This window comes from Trichoplusia ni, chromosome 8 (genome assembly GCF_003590095.1).
Source record: "Trichoplusia ni isolate ovarian cell line Hi5 chromosome 8, tn1, whole genome shotgun sequence".
Lineage (NCBI taxonomy): Eukaryota > Metazoa > Arthropoda > Insecta > Lepidoptera > Noctuidae > Trichoplusia > Trichoplusia ni.
The window spans coordinates 4300962-4325765 of NC_039485.1; the positions used below are offsets into that span (position 1 = coordinate 4300962).

A 24804-nucleotide genomic window follows, 5' to 3' on the forward strand; every position below is an offset into this window, starting at 1 on the left:
CGGGTACTTAGCTGAATTCGGTTAGACTGAAATTCGACCACAACAAAGTTGGTAAAAGGCTAGGATGATGATGAGGCTGTCTGACCGTCACTCCACCTGTCCGACGCCAAGCTGTGTCTCATAGGTCGTGTAGCAAGACAATAGAAATTTACTTAGTCTCTTTCTAACAAAAAAAATAAGCATTATTAATGAATCGATGTTAAGCAATGATTAGTACGATCATTAATTTGATAGGTTAACTTTTTATTGTTTATCCATCAACCTGTTTGTAAGTTCCACTATCGTGTTGAGCAGTTTTATTACGCAATGTCGAAAGACGTTAAATAAAAAAATGGATTAATAATATTTGACGATTTGGCAACTGTTTTATTAAGTTAAATAAACCTTCTATCACAATATAATTCAATCATAACTAATAAATATAAGTTTACAAGCACCATTCTCGCCACCATAGTATTATGATTTATATTACGATCTTGGCAAATCGTTACCCTCTCGCCTAGAAAATGCTTTTACGATGTAAAAACATGGAGCTGTTTTATGCTACAGTAGTATTTTCTTTTTCATTTTTTAAGTTTTTTTTTGTGCATCGTCATTTATACTTATGTTGGTTCATCATCATCATCGTCATCATCAGCCCATATTCGTCCACTGCTGGATATAGGCCTCAGCAATTGTACGCCATCGAGAAATGACGGTGTTTAGTCTACAAAAATTATAACAACCGGTCAAATTTGAGTCGACTCGCAACACAGCGAGTTCTGATTAAAGATAAACAAAATACCCACTACCCCAAAGTTTTGATCGTCACAATCATTTCTTAAGCTCGATCTTAATTTTTACTGTTTTTTTATAAAGCGATTCTCTAGCTACCAGGAATAAAGCGGTTGGTGACGGACTGACAGACAGACGGATAAACACAACTTACCGCGAAGCATCATTGGAAATGATACCTATCACACTCAAAAGACACAACCCTCTTTCTAAAACAGTGGGCAAAAAAATTGCTACAAAGTTGACTCTTCCTCATATTTATCCGTCCCATGTTTAACAAATAAACACATGATGTATCCACGCTATATATAATGTGTATTAAAACAGATAATATTCCGTAATGTTTGCTTATCCTGCGAGACTGATAAACATTGGCGGTAAAAATAAACTCTCTTTTACTCTATATTACTTTAGTAACGTAAGTCAAATAGGTGGCAATTATTTTACTCGTGCGAGAATTGTTTATTTTCTGTTATTTAGGCTTCATATGTACATTTGCATGAAGCTCCCAATATAATATAGGAGAGTAAAAGGAAAGCTTCGGTACAAGAGGAATAACGACCAATAGGTACTCTTGACACCACCTCTGCTATGACGACCATGACCACTCTTCCAGAAGGTGATGATGAGGAATAATAGAATATTGCAATCGATCAATTGTGCAAAATAAGATAAGAAGAATGGCGAAAGGAGGGCTGAAGGGTTGATCCCAGTTAGGATGAGAATTTATGTGTCAAAAAGCATAATTAAATGCTTATCATCATAATGAGCCTTGAAAAAACCACTGCAGGGCTGGATAGACCTCCTTTTAGTCAAACCATTATACCCTTTACCTATATTCCATTCCAGCTAATCTTATTATATCGCCTGCAAATCCCTTCCCCGGGATGCGGGATTTTGCCATCCAATTTTTGGCCACCATTCTTACTAGACTTAGACTTACTCCATGTACCTCCATCACATCTGGTTAAGTGTAAATTCTTGTCAAAATATTCTGGAAAAATAATTCGAGATTAAGTTTAGAAACCGCCACTTTTAGATTACATTGGCTATCGCGTTTCAAAGTAATTTCGATACGTCGCCACTGTAACAGGAACTCTACAAATAGTAGCAAACAAATTTAATTAAGTCTACTGACAACACACATAGCAAAAGTATCGTAGAGTCAAAACAGATATAGAAGGGGGTATAATATTAGTTGGAACACGTTCAACCGGGTCGAGGTTCGAACGGTTTTAATATCCGTAAGTACGTAACATCTGTTTACGTAAATTACAAAGAGTTTTCTTTGGCTTTGTAGTTTAGAGTAGGTAATGTTTTCTGTGTAATGTATGATTGTTTAAATAAATTGCATTTCATTCGGTTTAGTCTTGAAGATTGGAGCGTTTAGAAATAATGGTTTTAGGAAGGAGTATTTATTTATCTTAACATTTTTTTAAGACTGGCAAGCTATTGTTGTTCCTTTTTTTTTCGTATTCCCGATGTTCAAACTATTTACTAGCTAGAGTTATATTATAGAGAGCTATTACTGTCTAGAGTTTTTTAACCATCTCCGACTTTGCGTCCAACATCCAACATGGTGTTAACTCATCCTTGAAAAATTCTCAGGTGTACAGTGTTCACTGTATTTCCTATACACCGTTTTAGCGGGTAATAATTACTTAGTGGGTTGGTAAATGAAATCAAAAAGACGTTGGTTTGTACTAGGATTTTCAAACCTACGACCTTTGACTTTGCAGAGCTAGCTTTTTGACTATGAGCTACCCTTTCTTAAAATGGTACTTAAGTAGGTGACGTTTTTAATGAAGATATATCCATACTTCAGGGGACAGTAATAAAGACACATATAATGCGGCTGTAGGCTGGACGATACCTTTTCGATTTCTAAAACTAGTATTAGTAGGTATTATACCTCGAAGATTACTTAGAACTAAACACATAACAATTGAATAAAAATGTTCTATATGTTATAGATGAATTTGTTTATCTTCTGCTCTTATATTTATTGTTTGTTACATAAACAAAACAAAATGCTACGTCCTTTTGTTACTTTGTTTCCAAGTAAATTATAATTTATTTAAGTTTTGTAAAACTTTTTATTTTATCAATAAATTTCAATCATACCTCAACGGCCAGACGGATTCAGATCAATTGTATTAAAAGGATAAAAGGTGTATTTATTTTTCTAAAAGTTTTTGCTAAATCGGGGGCGTAGAAACTTTTTTTAACAAAAATAATAAATTCGTTAGATAAAATCGTAATAGATTTCGTAAATAAATCACTGCCTAATTGAAGGCTGACTAGAAATAAAAAACTCTATACGAAACAATTATTTTGCTATATTACTTTTATTATTAATGAATAATCTAGAGTTATTTTTGTAATAATTGTTCGATATAACACAGGTATGATAAAAATAGGCTCAGTTATTAACAAAAAAATAAACTTGGGTATAAAGAACCTCTTCACTTTTAGTTCTAAGTAAGCTAAGGTTTCACACGAATTCAATGCGACCAACCGGTCTCAACATTGTAATATAAGAATATAAATATTAGCTAGCATATAAATACTAGACTTCTATTGGCGTTAATGAGAAATTTCACTTGATATCAATGTACAACGAAAAACTGAGAAATAATTTAGCGCCACAAACGTTGGAAATATTTTTATCTCCGTCATTAGTTTTGATTAACGAGGTCAGATGAGGCGGACGGGCATCGTCACGATATTAATGGACCCCTATTGTTGTCCAGCTTGATAAATTTGTACGTCATATTTACTACGTAAAGTTGGAAACGTTTTTTGACTTGCTTTATCGACGTCATTTGGGTTTGAGACGGTGGTTTCGAGATAAGAAGTGCAGTTAATGTGACCCAGTTGAGTAATGCTATTTCGTAGAATATTTAAGTTAGTGGAATGGTTCCAAATGTTTTTAGTTAAAGGTTAATTGTTTGGGTTTTTTGATGTCATTTGGTTTTTTATTGATAACACTTTCAATTATTGACTTCTTCAAGATGGTTAAAAAGTTGAATATCTGTGATATAACTGAGATAACCAAACAATATACAAATAATGTGCAATAAAATAATAGCACAACTACAAATTAAGATTTAAGCTATGAGCCAAATTGGATCAATCTGGACAAAGTGTACAAATTTGATTACTAATGATGGAGCAGTTTTTGAGTCCATCACGGAAAAACAATGTGCTTCATATTTAGGTATATTAAGATTTTGTTTAGATAGATTTTGATGTCGTGCAATTAGGGAGGCCTATACCCAACAGTGAACGAATATGGGCTGATGATGACGATGAAGATGAAGATATTTTTTGATAGAAAAAGAGCTACAGGTTCTTATTTAGAATTACAAATATGTGCATGATAAAAATCTGTATAGTACCGCAAGCTACTTTAAAAGTTTTCATCATGATCCCGCTAGAGCATCAAATACATGAGAAAATGAAGCCTCATAAAATTTTAGGTTCAGCAAGAAAGGAACATATTAAAGCTAAATAAGGCCAGGCCAAAGAAAAATGGCGCTGCCGAGGCGGATTTTTTATATTATTTCTCTCAACTCACAAGCTGTGGGAACCATGGAGCGAAAAGAAGAATTTATATTTTAACCATCTCACATTTTTCCCTCTAAGAATTTAGGGAATATAATAAGTAATTAAACTAGAACGATGTGTGCAAGTAGATTAAATTAATTAAGTGTGAACAGCGGCAGAATGGGAGGAACAAAGATTAAATTCGTGTATGGGGATTACTAAACTCAAGTAATCGCAGTCTCATGTTGGCGGGTCAGGAAAAATTGCGCCCAAGAGGCAGACTACGGACAGTCCTACATTAAAACCTTTGTTTGTTCCAAACTGTGCTGACGATAGAAGGCTTTAAAATTATACCAGTGCTGTTAAAAACAAGTCATGTGGTCTCGACCTAAACAAATTTCGACCAGTCTGTATTTTTGTCATTTCGTCTCTTTTTTTATAGTTTTCAATTTCTATGCAGTTGTTTTTGGGAAAAATCTAAAATAAAAGGCGTCGTATTCGGAAGCCAAAAATTTGACTGCCAAAATACTAAAATATTTTCTATTTTGTTTTATGAAATTTGGAGTTTGCAGCGTCAAATATTTTACACCGGGTGCAAAGGCGCAGGTAAGCTTTATGCAGGCTGGTGTAGTACCGTTGCTGTGAGCTCGTTTATGGAGGACACACGAGGGAACGTTGGCGTTAAATGCTGTGATATATCTCCTGTAACTGCAGGAGATAGGGCAAACGAAATACTAAAGGGAAGTCTTTGTCGATTTAAAATATAGGTCCACAAAAGAGTTCGAGAAAAATTCTAAAAGTGGTGCATTGTACCGACTGAATTGTACATGTTATTGAAAAGTATTGTAAAGAAAACTCCCAAAGACAGCTTTCTGAATGATTCATAAATAATCTGAATGTAACACAAAGTAAATCGATAGCAACAAAGGCAATGCGAAAATGTATAATCTCCACTTTGAAATTTAATAATTGCGTTCTTTAAACCAAAGACCGGGTTACATTCTTCCGGTCAAAGGGAAATAAATTATAGTTTCTCATTCAATATCAGCGGAGAAGTCGAAATGTAATCTTAAAATGTGTGCTGCTTTTGTAAAGCTAGAATATTTAGGATCATTTAATAGAATCTCAGTGGCATGAGATAGGGGATTGGAAAGGTTTGGCGAACTCAGTTAATGTTTAGCATTAAAACTCTATAAGCTAGAAATAGAAAATAGCTCTTTACGATAAAAAACAAAAGCAAGTTTAAATAAATTGCAATATTTAAATTTGTACATGTAAGGCATGTAAGGTAAAGATAATATAAAATGGATGTGTAAGGTATTTCATAAATTACATTGAAATAAATCAGTAATTCAGATTTTGACGATCACGAAAATGCTGATTAATTAGCATATACACGCGATACGCGAGAATCAGCGCCAAACGACATAATAGTCAGGGAAATACTGCGATGAAATGTAAATTGGGTACAATCCTTTTGTTAACGATAATGAGTAGGGAAACGGCTCCGTCCCAAAACGGAATGTCATTGCACCAACGTTGGAAGATCCTCCATACAGTTCATGTTAAAGCAAATGAGTTTGGGTTCGAAAATATTTCTACGAATGTTGCGGATCTAACATAAGTGGGCAGCAGTTGCAAGCGAAATGGTAGGCCTCCAAGCGGCTGTTACTAGTACAATTACGGCAAATGACACGGCAGCGCCTTTCCGAACACCACGAACAAATATTGGAAAACACATTTAGTTTGGAGCAAGCGAGTACTTTAACAAAAGTTTTAGCGGTACTAAAGTGCAAATGGGACAATTTCGTCTGTGTCATACATCTCTACAGTGTAGTGTCTGTTAGTGTTTGTAATTGTATTTAACTGTTGGTGATTCCAGTTGGCGCTTGCTGTGTAATCAAACCACCAATCGACGCTGCTCTTTTATTTTCAACGTTTTTGTGCACGGTTTGATTTCGTTCATTGAAACAGCAATTTTAATAAACGTTATTATTGTTACGGTCCGTTAAAATTTAGAACATTCTAAATGCGTTTAATTCTTCGGGTACCGGGTTAAAATATTTTTGTGTATGCGAAAAAAAATATGTTTGACATCTCAGCTGTTGTTTTTTTAAAAAAAACAAAACAATACACGACCACACGAAACCGACGGTAGCCCTAAAAGTGGATTGTTTTCATAAAACGTTTTTCACTTATTTACAAAACCGCTTCGTTCCCTTTTACATGAGATACTGTGTGCCGTCCTTTTACGGATATGTTGAATATTTGATGCAAAATTGTCTGCCCGATGGGGTGGAACTATATACCTGGCATGACCAGTAGTATCTACTTGACCGCTTTTGTAACCGATACCCGTATTTTGCCCTAAAGTAAATTGTTAGAATCTTTCATCAAGGTAGATCTTAATTCTGTTTAGGGTATTGGATTGAGAAACTATAAAAAGGAGGAAATATGATTCTGATTTGAAATGGGTCACTTTTGGTTCCAGTCTCAGTTAATGATAGAATTGTTTGCATGGATTAAATTTTGATAGTTTTTATTTTGTTTGCATGTTTTTTGCCCAAAAAAAAACGCCAAATTACACCCTGAATTCAATCATGCAAGGAACATACAGCCAATGCCACTTATGGTTATGTCCACGTAAGTTATCTCTAAGATAGCTAAACAAATTGTTTGACAACTTAGTTACTAAGCCAAATAGACGTCCAGTTTCTGTGTCCTTACAATACTTATGAAGCTATTGCTGTTTAGATTTCGAATTTTCTATTACCTTTTAGTAGTTATATAGTTACTAGACTGTTTCTTCTCATCTACTTAGGTATAGGTTACCTTCTCATACATGGTTCCAAACGTCACGTCTAATAATATGATTCCAATTTCTATCTCTCACAACTCGAATAATATAAATTAAATTATCACAATGTTTTCTATCTACTTATCATCCACTTCCAAAAGTGCCTCCTTCAACCGAATCATTTGCATGAAGTACAAAATAATCCCTAAAGTACATAGAAGATTACACAGCATCAATTCCGCTCAGTATTACAGGTTGTTCCCAAAATTCGAGACTTAAGACATCGAACTAAAAGCATTTGCGTTACTCAAAATGAATTTAATATAGATAAGCGTGTCATGTTTAAATAAAATATTTTAATGGATTTTTTTGGTGCAAAGACTTTGCAAGGAATCACGATACCTGAATGTTTTGATTAGGTCTTTATGGATGATACAAAATATTCGATGATTCTCTTTTTACTCGAAAATCGTTTTAAAGATTAGTGTATTTTATTTCAATTTATCCCCAAAATATAAATTTTAAGTTTTCAGTCTCATTAGTTTCAAGAATATTTAAGAATTTAAATTAGTTTTCCATTGGTTCGAAAATTTAAAACATGTAGCAATCTATTAACAGACTCAGAAAGGTCACATTTCAATAAAAGTACCTGTACTATCACGTAGCAACGCTTTGACAAATCTGGTCCAAATACCACTGTCACTTTTTGTTTGCTATGTAAACAATTTATGAGATATTCCAATGTACGTGCCAACCTGAAGGCATTTCTCCCGTGACGCGTTTCCGACATCTAATTATACATTATCTTGTTTCAACATTTCAAATATTTCGGGTGGAATGTCGAATTAATTGGCACAAACGGATGATCCTCATTTGTCTTTATAAATTAACACGACGATTCATTCTTATTTTCGTATTTCAATTAGCAATGTGACGTCAGTGTTTAATTATAGAAACATCATCTTCAGAGTTTATTGATAGAAAATGAATTTTAAAATAAAGGAATTTAGTTCAATTTTACATCGAACAGTTTTATGCGATTTATAATTCACTTCCCTTTTGTGATTTTACAAATGGTTATCGATTTCTGATTTTAGTGACATCCTGCCAACGCCAACGTTACACGCAGGGTTATTATGTAGGGAATTGGCAAAATGTACATAACAGTTAAAAAAATCCGATAAAAAGTATATTAAAACGAAGAAATAACCCGTCAAGTGCGAGTTTAACTCGCGACCCAGAGGGTCATACAAATAAGCTGAAGAAAATCAAATTTCAAAAAAAGTCAACCATCTAATTTCTAATTGTAACAAAAGTTGATTTTATTTGTTGTCATAGCGGCAACAACGACACTATACCTGATCTGCGAAAATTTCGTCTGTCAAGCTAAAACGGATCATGACAGACTGACTGACAGTGTTTTTGCCTTTGGGTACGAATTCAGAAAAAATGTAATTTTAGCAGCGATATTGACGCGTATGTAAATACCCTTTTCCAAAAAAAGAAGCAAGATACCAGTATACCGAAAATAAACATACACCTACACATAACATTATCTGCTTTTTAGATTGAATAATATCCATTACTTTACTTAAGCAGTATGTTTGAGATACTACAAATAAGCTCTCAATATTTTAGTAGTTATTAGGAGGCTGGAACAGAAATAAACTTTTTGAGTCTTATCACATTTATTAGTGAATTGATAAAAGTATGTTTGATAATACTTCAAAGATAAGTAGGTATATGATAAAATTTGTTAAGAAAATATAATTTGACATCTTTGTAATAAAATGTGTTTTCTTTTTTAAGTACTATTATAATATTACATACACCTGTTTTTTTTTTTTTAAGATCTAGTTATAATATCAGCCTAAAACGTCCTCCAATTCCACAATTTGGACTGTCCTTCCTTCTACCGTTTGTCAGAGGTGTTATATAATAGATAGATACGAAACCAATAGGTAATAATCACAAATCAATGTGCAAAGGTTAGCTTTGCGTAGTCCTTTTCAGGCACATGAAAAACGTTGAACGACATATAACTGAAAAAACAAATTTGTTAGTGCCAGTGCTTGGATCAAAATTGCATCTTGTGCATAAAAATAAATATACAATAGCGCAACTAACCGCCATTGCCATTACGATTGGTTTAAAATAATTGAAACAATTTACACAAAAACCATACCGAATTAAATCTACCAAAGCTTAGGACGACATATAGCTGATATACTAACAACCTAAACGTATAAATTATCAAGCATCTTGATAGCAAGGAAAGCAAACGTCGAGAATCCTCAATCGTCTTACAAAAATAAATTGCGGTGTTCGAACGCCAACGAAACTTAAGTGCAATCCCAATTCCTTGCCTCCGTTCCGTATCACTTCGCATTCAGGGCTGTCAATGCAACGATATTGCGTATATTCTTCATGTCTATTTAAAAATGTAAAGGAAATTTTACTCCAAGCTGCTTTGTGTAAAAGTATTAGAGCTGTGGGTACTAGACGAAAATTAAATAGATGGAATTTATTGTGAATTGTAAAAAAATATTCTATTAATAAGTTATGATAGCCCCATATTTATCTAGTTTCGCGATGAGATCAAAGGAAAACATTATAAGCTAGTTTTTATAGACATGGCTTTTAGACAAGTAATCATTTTCCATGCGCAAACACTGATAAGTTATGAAGATTGGACAATAGCCGAAAAGAAAAATCCTTTCCAAACATTGAAGTTTTCCTTTCGATTTTCGTTCTAATGCAAAGTGTAGTCTAGTTTTTCGATATTTTTTGTCGTCGTTGATATCATAATCAAATATTTTTGCCAGCCCTACAAGAATCTCATTTGGGCTCTCCTAAACCGTTGCATTTGTAGTTGATTAAAAACCCATTTACACCTGTTCGTGGATTACCTTGCGGTAGTTTATTTGCCTTTGAGGGGCCTGTATTTGCATGATCGCGTTTATTCAACTGATCAAATGAACGAAATTTGAGACGATGGCAATTTCTTATCGGAATGGAGTTTATTGGAGTCTTGTTAATCTTGTTAAATGTTGCTCATCGAGAATCGACAAGCTGTTGAATAAATTTAAGGCTTTTCTACATCTATACACATAAATAAAACTGGAGTGTTTTCTCCTAATATTGAAATAAACGTTTTTTAAAACAATTTTTATCTGTCTTTCTATCTGTTTGTTTGTTCCGGCTAAACTCTAAAATGGCTTTCGTTTTTACATCTATAGCTGACGTTTTATTTAGATAAAATCTTTTATTTTAGAAAAATAGAGATTTTTGTGTTAATATTACGAGCAGGCAGTTAGCTATTTGAGCTAATTATTAATTTAACTACTTTTGAAAGTTTAAAAAATGGTTTTCACTTAACTGTTTGCTAACATTAGTGATTCACGATCGGTCCAAACTTCTTAATTATGACAATTCATTTAAACTAACATCCATTCCACCTGCTTCATAATCCAATTTGAAAAAAAAAACACATTTATATATTATATACTGTATGATTATAAATAGGATTACTTACGTATGTAAATCTAATACTGTTAAGTACTTTCCCTGCAATATTTGCTCTTAAAGTACATTAGTCGGCATTATAATCCTAATGTAATCCATCCATTTGAATTACGTGACATTTTTGGTACTCATTTCAGAAATATTTCTTTGGAATTTTTCTGGAAAGAGATAGATAGCATCTTTAATAGTTCGTCGTTATCTCACCGTCTTAATATTTCTTGTAAGTTATTACGCGTGACATTTAAAACGTCAGCTTTATTACATCTCTGTATGTTTGTGTTGACACATTTAAATTATTTTTGACATCATTACCGTAATTCCTGGATCGTAAAATATTATTTAATTGACTATCCTGGTCATATCACTAAGATTAATAGTCTGAATTCATTTTTGATCTCCTGCCAAAATTATGTTTCCGTGCAAGATTTTGATTAGATTAGATTAATAATAGTGAATTATTAAAGCAAGATACTTTCACTTTACTTAGTGTTGTAGGTGGTACTGCAAACAATGTTTAAGGACAAGCAAATCTTGGTGAAATCAAACAACATAGCCGCCGCAAATCCAGTGAATTCCAAACCCACGCTAATAGCGTTGAACATTCTCTAAACATTCTAACTCATATGCCAAAATAAACACAAACAATACTTAGTGTTCAACCCTTCTCAGTTTCAAGCCAGAAACATGTAAACGCTGCACAAACAATTCGTTGACCTGGAAATCTTAAAGCGTTTCGCCCCAAAGATTAATTAGTTGGGGCAAACATCACGGCTAATCTTAAAATCTGCGTGCATCCGTCCGAAATAAATAATTATCTCGGCTGACGGAAAATGCAGTGTAAATTTAATATTCTTGACGGGTAGTTACAAGTCTTGCTCTAGTCGGCACGGTCGTGATACCACGGGTGGGACTCTCGGAACTTAGTCACAAAATTTTACTTTTAATAACATGGAAGATGAAACCAATGGAGCTGACAAAAAAGTAAGTTATTGTAATTCTAGAAAATAAATAATATTCATGTTTTTGATATTAAGTGAACACATTTTTTTAAAGCTGTTACCAAATTTTTTATAGGTTAAGCAATGCCCATTTAAAAAAATGGGCCTTAACTGTTTATTTAACATTACTTTAAGTATATTTTGTTTTATGAGTCAGGTAACTTAGGTATGTGTAATACATTTTTTATTGTTCTAATTAAGAAAAACACAATTTTGATGAACATCACCAAGCTAAATTGAACTACTTGTAGCAGAAAAACGAATGCCTATACATGAAATTGTATTTATAGTAAAGCTAATAAATACGATGTTTCCAGAGGGGATCAAAAGGCGAGAGACGTAGAAGCAAACCAGATGATGCAAAGGATGAAATAAAGAAATTTAAAGAGAATCTTCTGCAATCCCTGTCTCCAGGAGAGTAAGTACTATATACATTGTATACGTGTTACTAATTTAATATGTCATATAATGCAATAACGTATATAGATAGGTATATTGATGGTAGATATTCTAAATGTATTACGATAAGATCAATGTGTTTATTAGAGTCTAATACGACGTCCTTACACTCTACAATTTCTTTTGTAAAAATATTTACTAAATTGCACTCTTTATCTTATACTGATATGTTCGGGAATCAAAATTAATTGCATTTATTTAAAATAACAAACTTAAACTTTTTGTTTTATCAATTTTCTAAACAAAATTTTTTTAATAACTTAAGGACGTAAAAAAACATGAACTTCTAAATGTAGATTTATAAATACTCGTATTTAAATTATCGACTCCATTAAATACCTAGCCGTATTATGAAAATAATTATTTTAATAATTAATATCTGCGTTTGAGGTTATCATCCTCAGTACCTCTCGTCTTCGTGTTAATTTCATAAATTCATCCAACATTTTCATCAACATAAGCACTTGTTCTTTTAATTCTGACGTTTTCAATTTCCATATTAATTACGGCGTTGGGATATTTACTGCTTTGTTAACTTCTTTTGTGAGGCAACCATAAAAAATTCACTCTTTATTCGTAATTTTTAATTTCCGCTACTCGCAACGGTTTTAACAAAAAGCTATTTCTACGCTGTAAAATTTTATCGAGAATGATTGAAAGGCGTTAGGTTGAATATTAAATTCAACATTGAGACGTTTTTATCCTTGAAAGACTTAAAATTTGCTTCAAATATATTTTTTCGAAATTAAATGTGACTTTATTCGTATTACGCAAGTAGCAAGATATTTCAAAAAAATATTTCTGTCAATCTTATGGTTGACTCCCGAGAATGTCCAATCAATTTCGTATAATAATAAAAAAATACTCATGATAAATAGTTCCTACTTAAGGCATGACTTAGTAGTAAAAACACAAGGGAATATCAACTTCATGATAATGATGCACAACACAAGCCAAAAGCATCACAGCCGTTTGTAGCAGAGTGAGCAATTTCCCGCCACAAAACAACTGAACATGATAGACTTCTGTCACAGACTCTGTTCTCGCACTAATTGGAACAAAAATGTAAGCACGAATAGTTAAAGAGACGACCGAAAGGCGCTGAAATGTTACCGACACGCTTTAATTTCATCGAGATGGAAAAATGTTTGAAAATGTATCGGGTTCCACTTTCTGGTAGGATACTGAATGAATCCCGATTCACTTTGTCACGTATCTGCCCAAAAAGCTGTTTAAAAAAGTAATATCGTCCCAAAACCGATTTTGAATGATTTTACTGAAGACATCTTTTCAATTTTTTACAAATTATAGCATTTCTCAATGTATCCCGCCTCTGCAGTGATGAGCTATTAAGGAAAAAAAATGTTTAACAATGAACACTCTGTGTAAATTTTATATTTTTATTGTGTGTCATCTCAAGTATCAAGAAATTTACAAAAATGACAAGCAAAATAAAATCGGGAAAGAACTTCTATTTCAAAGTTGTTGTATTAAAAATGTCAGTGAAACAAAACTTAGCAATATCATCCAAGTTTGATTCTACGTATTGCATTGTACTGAACTGGATGTAGTTTCAATACCGGCAAAACTTTGATAAGATTTTGTTTTTCAACAGCTCTATTTTATCGGAAAGTGGAAACGAGATGACTGTCCCACAGCAATCGAGATCTCGTTCAGCTTCTAGGGCGAGAGAGGCTCTCTGTATACCGCCGAACGTTCTGGCTGAACTCGACGATAATAAAATATTTGAACTAAAAGAGGTAAAGAATTTCGTTCGTGTATGATATCCTTAAACTAGATTTAACATTTGGAGTCTGAATATGATTTTTACACGGAAAAAAATCACTATTGCAGAAAACGTTGTAACAATTCGTGAGTATGTTAAATTGTAAATTCTCCTAGATTACATCTCAACGAATATGGTATCTTAATATTTCTGTCAAACCTATTTATTATGTCTATTTGCAATTCCACAAATGTGTTGATAAATTTTGATGAACTGCTTCCAAGAAACGACATACGTTACTCTCTCGTAATAACTAAGTGATGAATACAATTAGCTGAAACATCGTCAGCTATGTTTTGGTTCCATTCCGTTCAAATTGGAGGTTTATTAACATTATTAACGTTATTAAGATTTGATTTAACATGTTTCAAGTTAATTTGTTTTGCTTTCAGGCGTTCCTGTTGTTTGATATGGACGGTGACGGGTGCATCGACTTTAGTGATCTGCGAGCCACGTTAGTCAGTCTTGGGGATAAGATTGATGAAAATGCTATTCGGAGCATGCTTTCTGAGGTCTGTGTATGTTTTTTTTTAAACATTCAAACCGTAGGCACAAACAGACCGAGGCTCAGGATAAGCATTCGTGGAGCATACAAATGTTTTCTGCTAAATTCGGCACTCGCTTAGCCTAGTGTCACTACATTTTTGAGGAATAACTTAATTTAATATTATGTAATACTAGCCCAAAGATGACCCACCGCAGGGCACAGGATTAAATACATAGGCACTTGCATAAATTCTATGAAATCTAGGTAAACTAATAGTATCCATAGGTACTAAACAAAAAATTTAAGAAATAACATATAAAAAATATTTTCAGACAACTTAATATTGCTGCAAAAAAATTCTAAATGTCTTAATATGAGCGACTATAAGTTGGTTAGTTACTTATAGTCGCTCATATTAAGACATTTAGAATTTTTCTAAATGTCACATCATACATCTGGTCACTTATATATTTCACAGCATTTCGAATATACGCAAACTGTCAATAAATTGGTAACACATAGCCAATTAGCCAGCTGGCATCTGTGTTAATAGACAATTTGCTATCGTATAAATGCATAAAGGTGGAATACACAGCCTTGGGTGTGACAATGACGTCAGAAAAACAATTACTTTCGTCATATACCGCTACTCATAAAAATCTCAGAATAATTGTTGACCGCATCTATTAAGAGCTAAATGAGTTGATCCAAATCAATATATCCATTATTCGAAGTCCTTGTAGTACATTACACTTATTATGAACCGATCCTTGACCGAATCAGATGATATAGCTCCCTTGTTCCTTACGGCACCCTCGAGAACAGAATATTCTAAAACCACGTTCATAGACAGAGCGTTATGAACAGATAATGGCATAAATGACGTCACAGAGTCACGAGGGAATCCTCGTCAAGGTCAGCCTTCTACCCAGCGGTATTATAACCAGCAAGTTGAAGTTGATGAAATATAGATAGATTGTAGTCTCTAATATTTGAACATTGTTGGATTCGTGCTGTTGTGGAAGTAGGAGGAAGCGTTATTTATGCTGTACATGATCAAGTTTCTAGAAAATACATACATCTCAAAGTTCTTGAAGATCACGAAAAAAAATATTTTTCCTCAAATTCTTTTTCTTCAACTTCATAACATTCCAGATACACAAAATAATAGGAATATATACTTACCTAATATATTTATTACATATAAGACTAAGTACTACACTACTAGACTCTAAGAAAACTTTTCTAAAAACTCAACTGTAAATTTCAACACAATTATCTGAACCGACAAAACAAAACGCCCGTCCAACTTCCCAAATTAATACAAACGAATAATTTACCCAACAACAATATCTCAAAGCGCAAACATCAAAATAATTCATCCAATAAGAATAAAACAAGAGAATATATACGCTAAGTCGACTCTTAAAGCAGATACGAAACTTTGCTTTTCTTTTAATTCCCTTTAAGTATTGTTGGGAAAGTTTCTGGGGCCTGATGAAAGAGACCCCTAAGCTCATGTCAATCCACCACATCCGAGGTCACAAGGATTTAGCCTCACAAATCAAATTTAAATTTTTCTTGTCCTGCCCAGTGTCGGATATTTCGGTATTAACGTTTTTTTTTTTTCTGTATCGCGAAGATTATAAGGATTTTGTTCTCGGTTTCGTTTTAGGGAATTGAAATCAAATTGTTGGTTTGGTTTGGGAGTCGTAGTAATCTGCTTTAAATAATTTTCGTTTCTGACTTACAAACCGGTTGTTTTCAATCAAATTATTCGTAGCTTGCTGTATCGATAAACATAAATTATTTTATTAAAAAGTCATCGTAATTTCCACCACAATACGGTTTCAATTTCTTGTCTTATCTTACGTGTTAATCGTTACATTAAATTTTCACACGCCAAGCGGGGATCCCGATCCAATACCTTCATTCGCAAATTAACATTTTTCCATACCCAAAATCTCAACAAGTTTAAAATTTTTGTATTTAAAACGCCTGTTTTTATACATCAGATAAGGTTATCCAATTTATTTTAACTGGGGTCGTGGCAAATATATCCGACCGGACCCCAGTCAAAAGAAATTATATTATTAACATTCGGTTGTAGGTACAGGTTTCCAACCCACTTTACAAATGTACGTGCTATCTTATAAAATAATCTTGACTTTGGCCTTTTTAATTTTGTTACGTAATACAGCTTTTTCTCTATATTAAAATACATTAATATCCATCATTAACACAAATACATCCAGGCCTTCAAAAAATTATGGCATCAAAAAAGAAATTGTCTTTTGTAATAATTTCAAGAGCGTTCTTTTTTATTCAATTCTTATTACTTTTTAATCCGTCTATCTATTTGAACTTCTTTTATCGTACGAAAAGTTTATCCCAATTCTACGGCATCGAAATAAATTAAATGAAAGTTACGGCTCAATAAAACACGGGGCACTAAAATAGACTTCTACTGTAGCCCTAATTGCTAATACATTAGATACGTGTGTAGGGTATTAGTGTGCGATAGTAATTAGTCTCTCCTTAATCACTATAAAAACAAGTTATCGACCATTTATAGGTACTAATTGAATAATCAGAACATTAATTTCACATTTTATTATATCTTTGCCAATATGAAAAACCCTAGTCATGGTATTTACCCGTTCTCACACTCTGACGTTATAATTAGATAATGATCGAATTGTTACGCATTTGGGTAATTGGGTCTCTTTCTTGGAGATTAGTTTATCATTGCCGGTACTTTCGTATTGAATGCAATATTTGAATTTGTATGAAAATAATGGCGGGTTTAGAATAAGTTTCAGTATTCAGTAGATGCAGAAGAATTAGTACAAGGTTTTTTTCAGTAGTTGATAAGTAATTTATTGTTTTCTCATTTTTCTGTTTCCAGGCTCCAAACCCATTGGATTTCGATGGCTTTGTCAACCTCCTTGGATACAGGACTTTGGAACTAGACTCTGAAGAAACATTGTTATCAGCGCTTTCTCGTTGGGATAAAGATAACAATGGATTAATCTCGGAGGAAAGGTAATTTTTTTTGCAACAGGTTTTTATGCCCTGCCGCTTTTGTTTTTCTTATTTTTTATACTAATCAAGATTTACTGAATTTAATCATTTTGTCATGCCGGTTATACAAACACATCCAGACTCAGGACAAGCATTCGTGGATTATACAAACGGTTTTCCTACGCGGGGTTCGAACTCGAATCGATTGTTTGAATGCTGATCTTATATCATTTAATATATTGACGAATGGATGAAACTTTTTCTTAATTATGTTACAAATGCTTGTCCTAAGCCTAAATGTTCTTTAAGCTTGAAATTAGATGTTCAATAAATCTCCCACGAAACGGGTTAAAAACATCGTTGTGATGGTTTTAAAAATATATCAGATAGCATAAATCACACACATAAATCATATAGAAATGAAACAGCTATCAAATTGTGATCTAAATTACAACGTCTATTAATCATTGTTATGGACCATTCGATATTTATATGGGACCAATAATAAATTAACATCATCTCATAAGTCGTAACTGAAGTTAGGAACTGTGAGAATAGGCTAACTTGTAATCCCCGGTGTATTGAGGACGGTCATAAAGTTGGACTTGAAACTTCAACTATAGATAGTGTGGGATATATGGTTGTAGCTTATAGACCAGTGGCATGATGACTAGTGATTGGAAAACGTTGGATTAGATATGATTTTAGACTAAGAAAACGTTATGCTACTGAACTATACATAAAAAAAAGAAGACTTAATTTTTTTGACTTTTCTTGCAAAGAGCTCGTAGGTACTAGAGTTAACTATGATGTGTTCTTTTGAAGAAATTAGAAGGTTTTTTTTTTAAAGTATCTTAACTCATGGACCATGAAAAAAATATTTGATTTTAAATGTGATAGATAGATAACGCACTCGAATTGAAAGCATTATTGCAATTTGCTCTTGAAAAATATACATGGTATTGGTGAGTGAAATGCTATGCTTAATAATAAAAAAAAACTGCAAGTTAAGCATTCTGCTTCTCAGATCAAAATTAGAAAGTTATCCATAAAGACCAAAGGAAGTTGTTCTAGTTTTACTACACAAACTAACATTCGTTCCATATGTATTAAGGGATTTATGTTAATAAAAGGGTATCAGAGAAAACGGTTAGGAAATACATCAAACACAAGACTGACCGATCACTCACAAGGAAAACCCCATCTTGTTGTAACAAGTTTGTATATTACGCACGATACCATCGGCCTTCGAATACTAATAGAAAATCGCGAAAAAAACACAATTGCTTGACTTCACTTGCAAAGACTTGTAATAGTTCAATCTATCAGGATAGAACGTATAAAATAAAATTAGATTCGTCTCGTCTGACCATTACCCTGAAAACAGTACTAGAAGCAGTAGGTGCTCTACTAGAAGATGTGAAGATCTTACATATTTTTTCTAGTTTTTGTTTGATAAAACCGTTGCCTTAAAAAAGTTAAAAATTTGAGTTGAATGTGTATAGCATCATGCCTTATTTAAAAAAAAACTCTCCTTTAAAGTTTCTTAACACGATGAACTTTTGAATATTTAACTCCCAAAAACCGAAAGTCGTTACAAATTAATATTATCCATCCTATCATTATAACATTATTAATCCCTGAGCTCCGCAACATTTTCGTATCACAATCGAAATAATTTTAATTAAACCCAAATGAATTACACAATTATATCTTAATAGGCATAAAAAGGTATCGTTTAAATTTTACATTACTCCGGGGGCCAGTAAATATTTCGAATCAAGATTTAAATTGCATTTTCTGATATTCGCATGATGTATTCTCGGGTAGCTGTCAAGGGATGATTTAAATCGGTCCTTGGGCACTTTCTGGAACCGCATGACGTTTGTTTTAGATTAACGGGGCAACAGGGCCCCCTTAATGATATTTTCGTGTTTGAGTTTTAATTAACCTCATTTTCTCACAGCTTGATTTTGAGGTTTGTTTTACTGATTTATTTAATGCGGGTGAAAATTCATGCCTCGCGACCAAGATTACAAAAAGGGTAAAATAATTATTTCTATTGTTGTACATCATAATAAAGGATAAATAATTTAATAGGTTGCTTTATTTTAAAGTACACGTACTTAAGGGAGAACATCACGGGGATTATTAAAATTCTCGGTGCAATCTGTGTTTTACGAGCGCCCCGGATAGGCTTTTGTATAATTCCAAGGAAGAATTTTGACGAGAAAACGTATACGAAAACATTTGTACGTCGTACAGAAGATCGTAAAATAGAATGTCCTCACATTTTGTGTGTTGAAGAGAATCGACGTTTCAAATTACGAATAGATTTCAGACACGAGAACAACCGTTAGGTTTTATGAATAACTATAAAAATAACGGACTACCAATAATTTTACTACAAGAATACAATACGTAAAGGGAGCTACAGACATACCGTTTACCATACATTTTTTGGTTTGGGACCAAATATTCATCACATTATTTCTGACCGTGGTTCGAGTATGTTAATGATGGAAGTTAATGGAAGTTTTCATGACATTGATTTTTTTAAATGTAAAAACTTTACATAAATATTTTTTAAGCCTAATTTAATTAAAAATAAGCCATGACAGGCAACTGTAACTGTTTCGAATGTGAATTAATAATATAATAAATTATTTTTTATTATACAAGAGGCGTAGATATATTGTAAAAGACTAACATTTTCATACCTCAGTAAATCAAATCTTATCTACATATTTTGAGCTTAATCTTTAACCGACTGGCAACACCAGGTAACAGACCCAGTGTTACCAACTTCCCAAAACTTTCGTGTATAAGTTTCCGATACGCTCTTTTCTTTTATTACGGCCTCTATAAGGAGATAATGTGAAACGCTAAAATAAAATTTATTACATACTAGCTGTTTCCCACGGCTTCGTTCTCGCGACCTTCGGGACTGGGGAAAAAGGTTTATTGCTCAGTCACGTCTAAACGTACAGCAATATTTTATTCGGTTGCTATTGCCTCAAACATTCTCACAGTGAAAGTTCTAGGACCCTTCGCGATCTAAGTGATAGGTTTGGCCATCTTTAAATGCTGAATTTTTAGAGGGTTTGTGCCTGAATAGGTCAATTTCATGTTTTATAATTCTGTACGGTCATTAAATGTTTTATTGAGTTTCAAAGTGATCTGAAACCTATTACGAAATCGTAGGATTTATTTAATAGGGTTTTTTCCTCATTTTAATTCAAAGGAACTTAAAGAAGACTGTTACTGAGAACGTTACTAACTATAAAAAAGTTTTCATCTTGTACCAAATATGTTTAATTAATCACGAGATTTCTTATACAGCGTATCTACAAACCACACTTCATGAAATAATAAATTATTATAATTGTTCTCATCTATTTACATACAAAAAATATAAGAAAATGATCTACTCCTTTATCACGTCCAACATAACAATTTATTTGATTATCTTCAGCATTGACAATGTAAACGAGAACAAACCTTTTGCGAAAAAACTTATGTTCAGTATTATCAGCACGTTCCAAGCATATGTTTCAACGATATAAAGACAAGAACAAATTGTTTTATCAAATCTTATTCGTACTTCAGCATGTCTTTGCAAAGTTTTATCTCAATCTAAAATACTTTGCAATATCAGATTGTATAAAGTGTCTTTCTGCTGAATTTATTTGTAGAGTTTCAAACACTAAGACTTTTCTTTTAAGTACTTTTCAAATGTTTTGAAAAATAGGATGGATTTCGTAGCAGATTTTCTATGAGAATAACAACGGTAACTGTTAATAATACATAAATAATTTCCATTTTTGGGATGGCTTATGTCGTGAAGGGTCTTCCACCACATTTTTAAGTAGCGTGGCGCTACAATGGCGACATTAATGATGTCAACATATAGAATGTAACCACGCTGTATAATTGCAGTTGTGGAACAAAGATGCCGTTGCACCCCTGTACACGATGTCGTGAGCTGCCAAAGTTCCATAACTGAAATAATAGTAGACTGTTTTCCTGTTTTTTCTAAACGACACCAGCTTTAAAATTTAATCAGTGTCACGGGGGGTTTCACAAACATTCAAGTCACATGCTCAAAGACACCCAGACTTAGAACAAGTCTTCTTCCAATTCTTCCCACGTCAAGTTAAGTGGGTTTGGCGTCGTATCCTCAACCACTTGGCTATTCACGCAGTCACTCATTAGTTGTTGAAAATATATATATTTAAAAATATATTGTTTACTTTCAGGATCAGACATGATTTGATGACATTTGGAGATAAGTTCACTGCGAAAGAAGCGGACTACGCGTTAGACGAAGCACCACTCATCGTCCAAAATGACGGCTCGACTATGATCGACTACGTCAAATTTTGCCGAAAACTGGCAGGCTTGAGGAAACCAACCAAAATTGCGGTTTAAATTGTAATGAATATGCTTTGCACAATAAATGTTTTGTAATAGTCATTTGTTTCAATTTGCATGGAGTCTGTAATAAGTTTTGTGAACTGAACTTTATCGATATCTTTCGTTTAAGGCTATGATGTATGGACGTCGTTACATTTTTCTTGATATTCCGTTTAGCCGGAAAAACATCGCTTAGGTTTGGGGAAATAAGAGGAAAATATTCATTATGTCGAAAATTGGATTTACACATAAAATTCTGTATCTTTAGCTGGTTGTTTTAGATCGTTGTGTGTGTTGTCGAAAATTTGTTTCATTAGCTGTTTTTTTTTTCGTTTTCTTACTAGCAGTTGTTTTTTTTTTGTGGATAGAATCTGCATCTTTAAATTATAATAATCTGAAGTTTTTTATTATATATTTCACCTTTATCAAAACCATTTCTTATTCTCGATAACCTTTGGTATTTCATCAATAAGTTATTTATAGCATTTAGATGAATGATTAACTTACCGCTTCTGAAACCAAAGTTCAACTTCTTAGTTAGAAACTAATTTCAAGCAGGATGTCACTAAATACAGAAGTTTCAAGTCAATGTCGAATCAAACTTTGAAGAGAATGTTTTAATAATGTCGAAGTACCAATTTAAATCTACCTATTCAACAACAAATATTGGTCAACTATAAGTAATTTACACAGAATTTCTCTAATACCATGTGAAATTTATTTGGCAGTTACTAAAATATATTCCCACAGTATGGCAATAATTTCAAGGAATTTTTGTCTTAAAATTAATTTCAAAATCTATTTTGTCACACAGTTTTAATGATTATTCATTCAAAAATGCACCCAATTTTTAGTGTAATCCAAATATTCTTTGCAATATTTGTTTATACAGAAAAGTAACTGTAACTGTTCACTCTTCACGGTCCCACTTTGACACCTGAGTACCTACATCTGAAAGTACTGCTAGAAGACAAATACATTTATGTTTTGACAGATACTAATTACTTCCCGTTTAATTCATACAAGACTATATTATTATGTAACAATTTGATTTTCGTTCTGTAAAATCTACACAAAAACCAGATAAAGGTACAGCACACAACACATACACAAAATCAATTATAACAAATAAAATTGGTGTCAAAACTCACTCAATATTCTCCTTGAAGATATCAAAATCGGTGAACACAAGTTCCACGATCTCGTGAGGAGCTGCGATGAAAGTGTATAGGAGGCAGTCGATCCGCGAGGGATATGGACGAGGGTAGTCTGGACTGCTGAATGTTCCCCTCTCCTTTCCGTAGGTAGACGAGTAGCGAATACACGTACAACCTGCAAAAGGAAAAACGAATTACTTATGTTTAATTAACGGACTGAGCCTGGTTGTTTTTTTCCAAAATCTGTACCAGCGCAGTATGTAGAATCGCCACGCTGCGCTTCATAACGTAAGTATCGAATGTGGAAAAAAGTAGTCAGGCTGAAGTGAGAGTGGGTTGGTCATGACATCTCGCACGAATGCAGACTGACCAATGAGCGGAAACCGTAATTTGTTCGCCAGAGAAAGGACATTGTCGCCGAGGTCGTCCGTAGCAAAAAGGTGTTATGGTCTAAATTCCCGACAAAAAAAGGAGTCTAGAAGAAAAAGGAAAGGCCTGGTCCAGCAGTAGCAGTCTGAGCTGACGGAGGCTATATAAAAATAAATCGATATCAAATTTGATAGAACACGAAGGCAAAGTATACAAATTGTTCTATGAAAAAATTGTATGCATGTGGTTGTACGTAGCAAAGTGTTTCTTTCAAATACATTTTTCTAATTCTTTCAAAATCATAGATTTTTCAAATAATAAAGGCTAGTTTTGTCTATGGATAATCTGGAAATGCTTCAATGCCCAGTTTATGTCTGACCTTTCCCCACTCTAAATAGATGTGATTTTCTCGGAGTCAAAAGAATAGTGGAAGGATTGGATAACATCAGATACATTGGCTTATAGACAACGACGATTTTATGATTCATAATAATTTCGTACGTAACTTTAATTCATATTTTCCCACATGATGTTTTAACATTTTATAGAAAAACCACGCTATTAAATTTATATAAACCAATTATGGTTTTACGAAGAACTACGTGAAGTATAACGTAACAAAATTCCCTAAACCTTACACAAATCACGTTTGTGGCCATTAACAACTCTCATTAAGACATCGTTAATTACTAATGATTCTGATACTTTACCGGTATATAAGATTGTGATATTGTATCTTTCAACATTCAATTCATATCGTCTGAACCGTTGTGACACAAACAATAGTGACCATGAAATTCTTGGCTATTGTCCTCCTCGCCGTGGTGGCCTGTGTTCGGGCAGTGCCTTATATGGGAATGGGGATGGGTATGGGCGGTTATGGTGGTTATGGTGGTTATGGTGGTTATGGCTACCCGGGCTACGGCCTAGGCCGCGGTATGTGGGGTCTCGGCGGCGGCAATAACTACGGCAGTGGTTCGAACTACGGCCACAATGGCTACAATGGAGGAAGCAACGGTTTTGGCAGCAGTGGCTATGGAACCGGCGGCGCCAGTACCGGTCACGACATCGGCCATCAAGAACATGTTTACGACCAACAAACCCACGAGGCATCATCCACCGGCCACAACGTCGGTGGCACTAATCAAATGGGAAGCCAAGGCATGAACACCAACGCCTTCGGCAACTATGGAGCCGGCGACCAGGGCTACGGCAACATGTATAACCATGGTATGGGCTGGATGGGCATGTAAACATGTAGTGTCTAAAATAAACATTCTGAATGATAATAAATTATAATAATGTAATAAGGATTTTCATTGTTAAAATACCCTAAATCAGTAATATTTGACACTGAATGCTAAACAGAATATTTAACGAATAACTCTGTAATCGGGCCGCTGGGAATCTTAGTTGAGAATTAATCGAGTCCCTTGCTAATGTTGTCTGTAACGAAGCGATTT

At 33.6% G+C, this 24804-nt stretch overlaps 2 protein-coding genes across 2 annotated transcripts; both read left to right on the forward strand.

Annotated features, from left to right (window-relative positions):
• The first annotated feature begins 11593 nt into the window (after positions 1–11593).
• Positions 11594–21871, forward strand: LOC113496746 (calmodulin-1). The gene is made up of 6 exons (XM_026876068.1): positions 11594–11626; positions 11961–12061; positions 13718–13862; positions 14281–14400; positions 17284–17420; positions 21659–21871. The coding sequence occupies exons 1-6, from the start codon at positions 11594–11596 to the stop codon at positions 21828–21830; spliced, it is 708 nt and encodes a 235-aa protein (XP_026731869.1). The 3' UTR covers positions 21831–21871.
• Positions 21872–24132: 2261 nt separating this feature from the next.
• LOC113496747 (keratin-associated protein 19-2-like) lies at positions 24133–24594 on the forward strand. Its single transcript, XM_026876069.1, has one exon. The coding sequence runs from the start codon at positions 24133–24135 to the stop codon at positions 24592–24594; it is 462 nt and encodes a 153-aa protein (XP_026731870.1).
• Positions 24595–24804: the final 210 nt, after the last annotated feature.

Bases quoted from the DNA above. Each gene is read 5' to 3' on its own strand.
- LOC113496746 (XM_026876068.1), top strand. From the start codon at position 11,594: ATGGAAGATGAAACCAATGGAGCTGACAAAAAA. The intron at 11,627-11,960 runs GTAAGTTATTGT...CGATGTTTCCAG, and splicing joins CCAATGGAGCTGACAAAAAA to AGGGGATCAAAAGGCGAGAG. The intron at 12,062-13,717 runs GTAAGTACTATA...GTTTTTCAACAG, and splicing joins CAATCCCTGTCTCCAGGAGA to CTCTATTTTATCGGAAAGTG.
- LOC113496747 (XM_026876069.1), top strand. From the start codon at position 24,133: ATGAAATTCTTGGCTATTGTCCTCCTCGCCGTGGTGGCCTGTGTTCGG.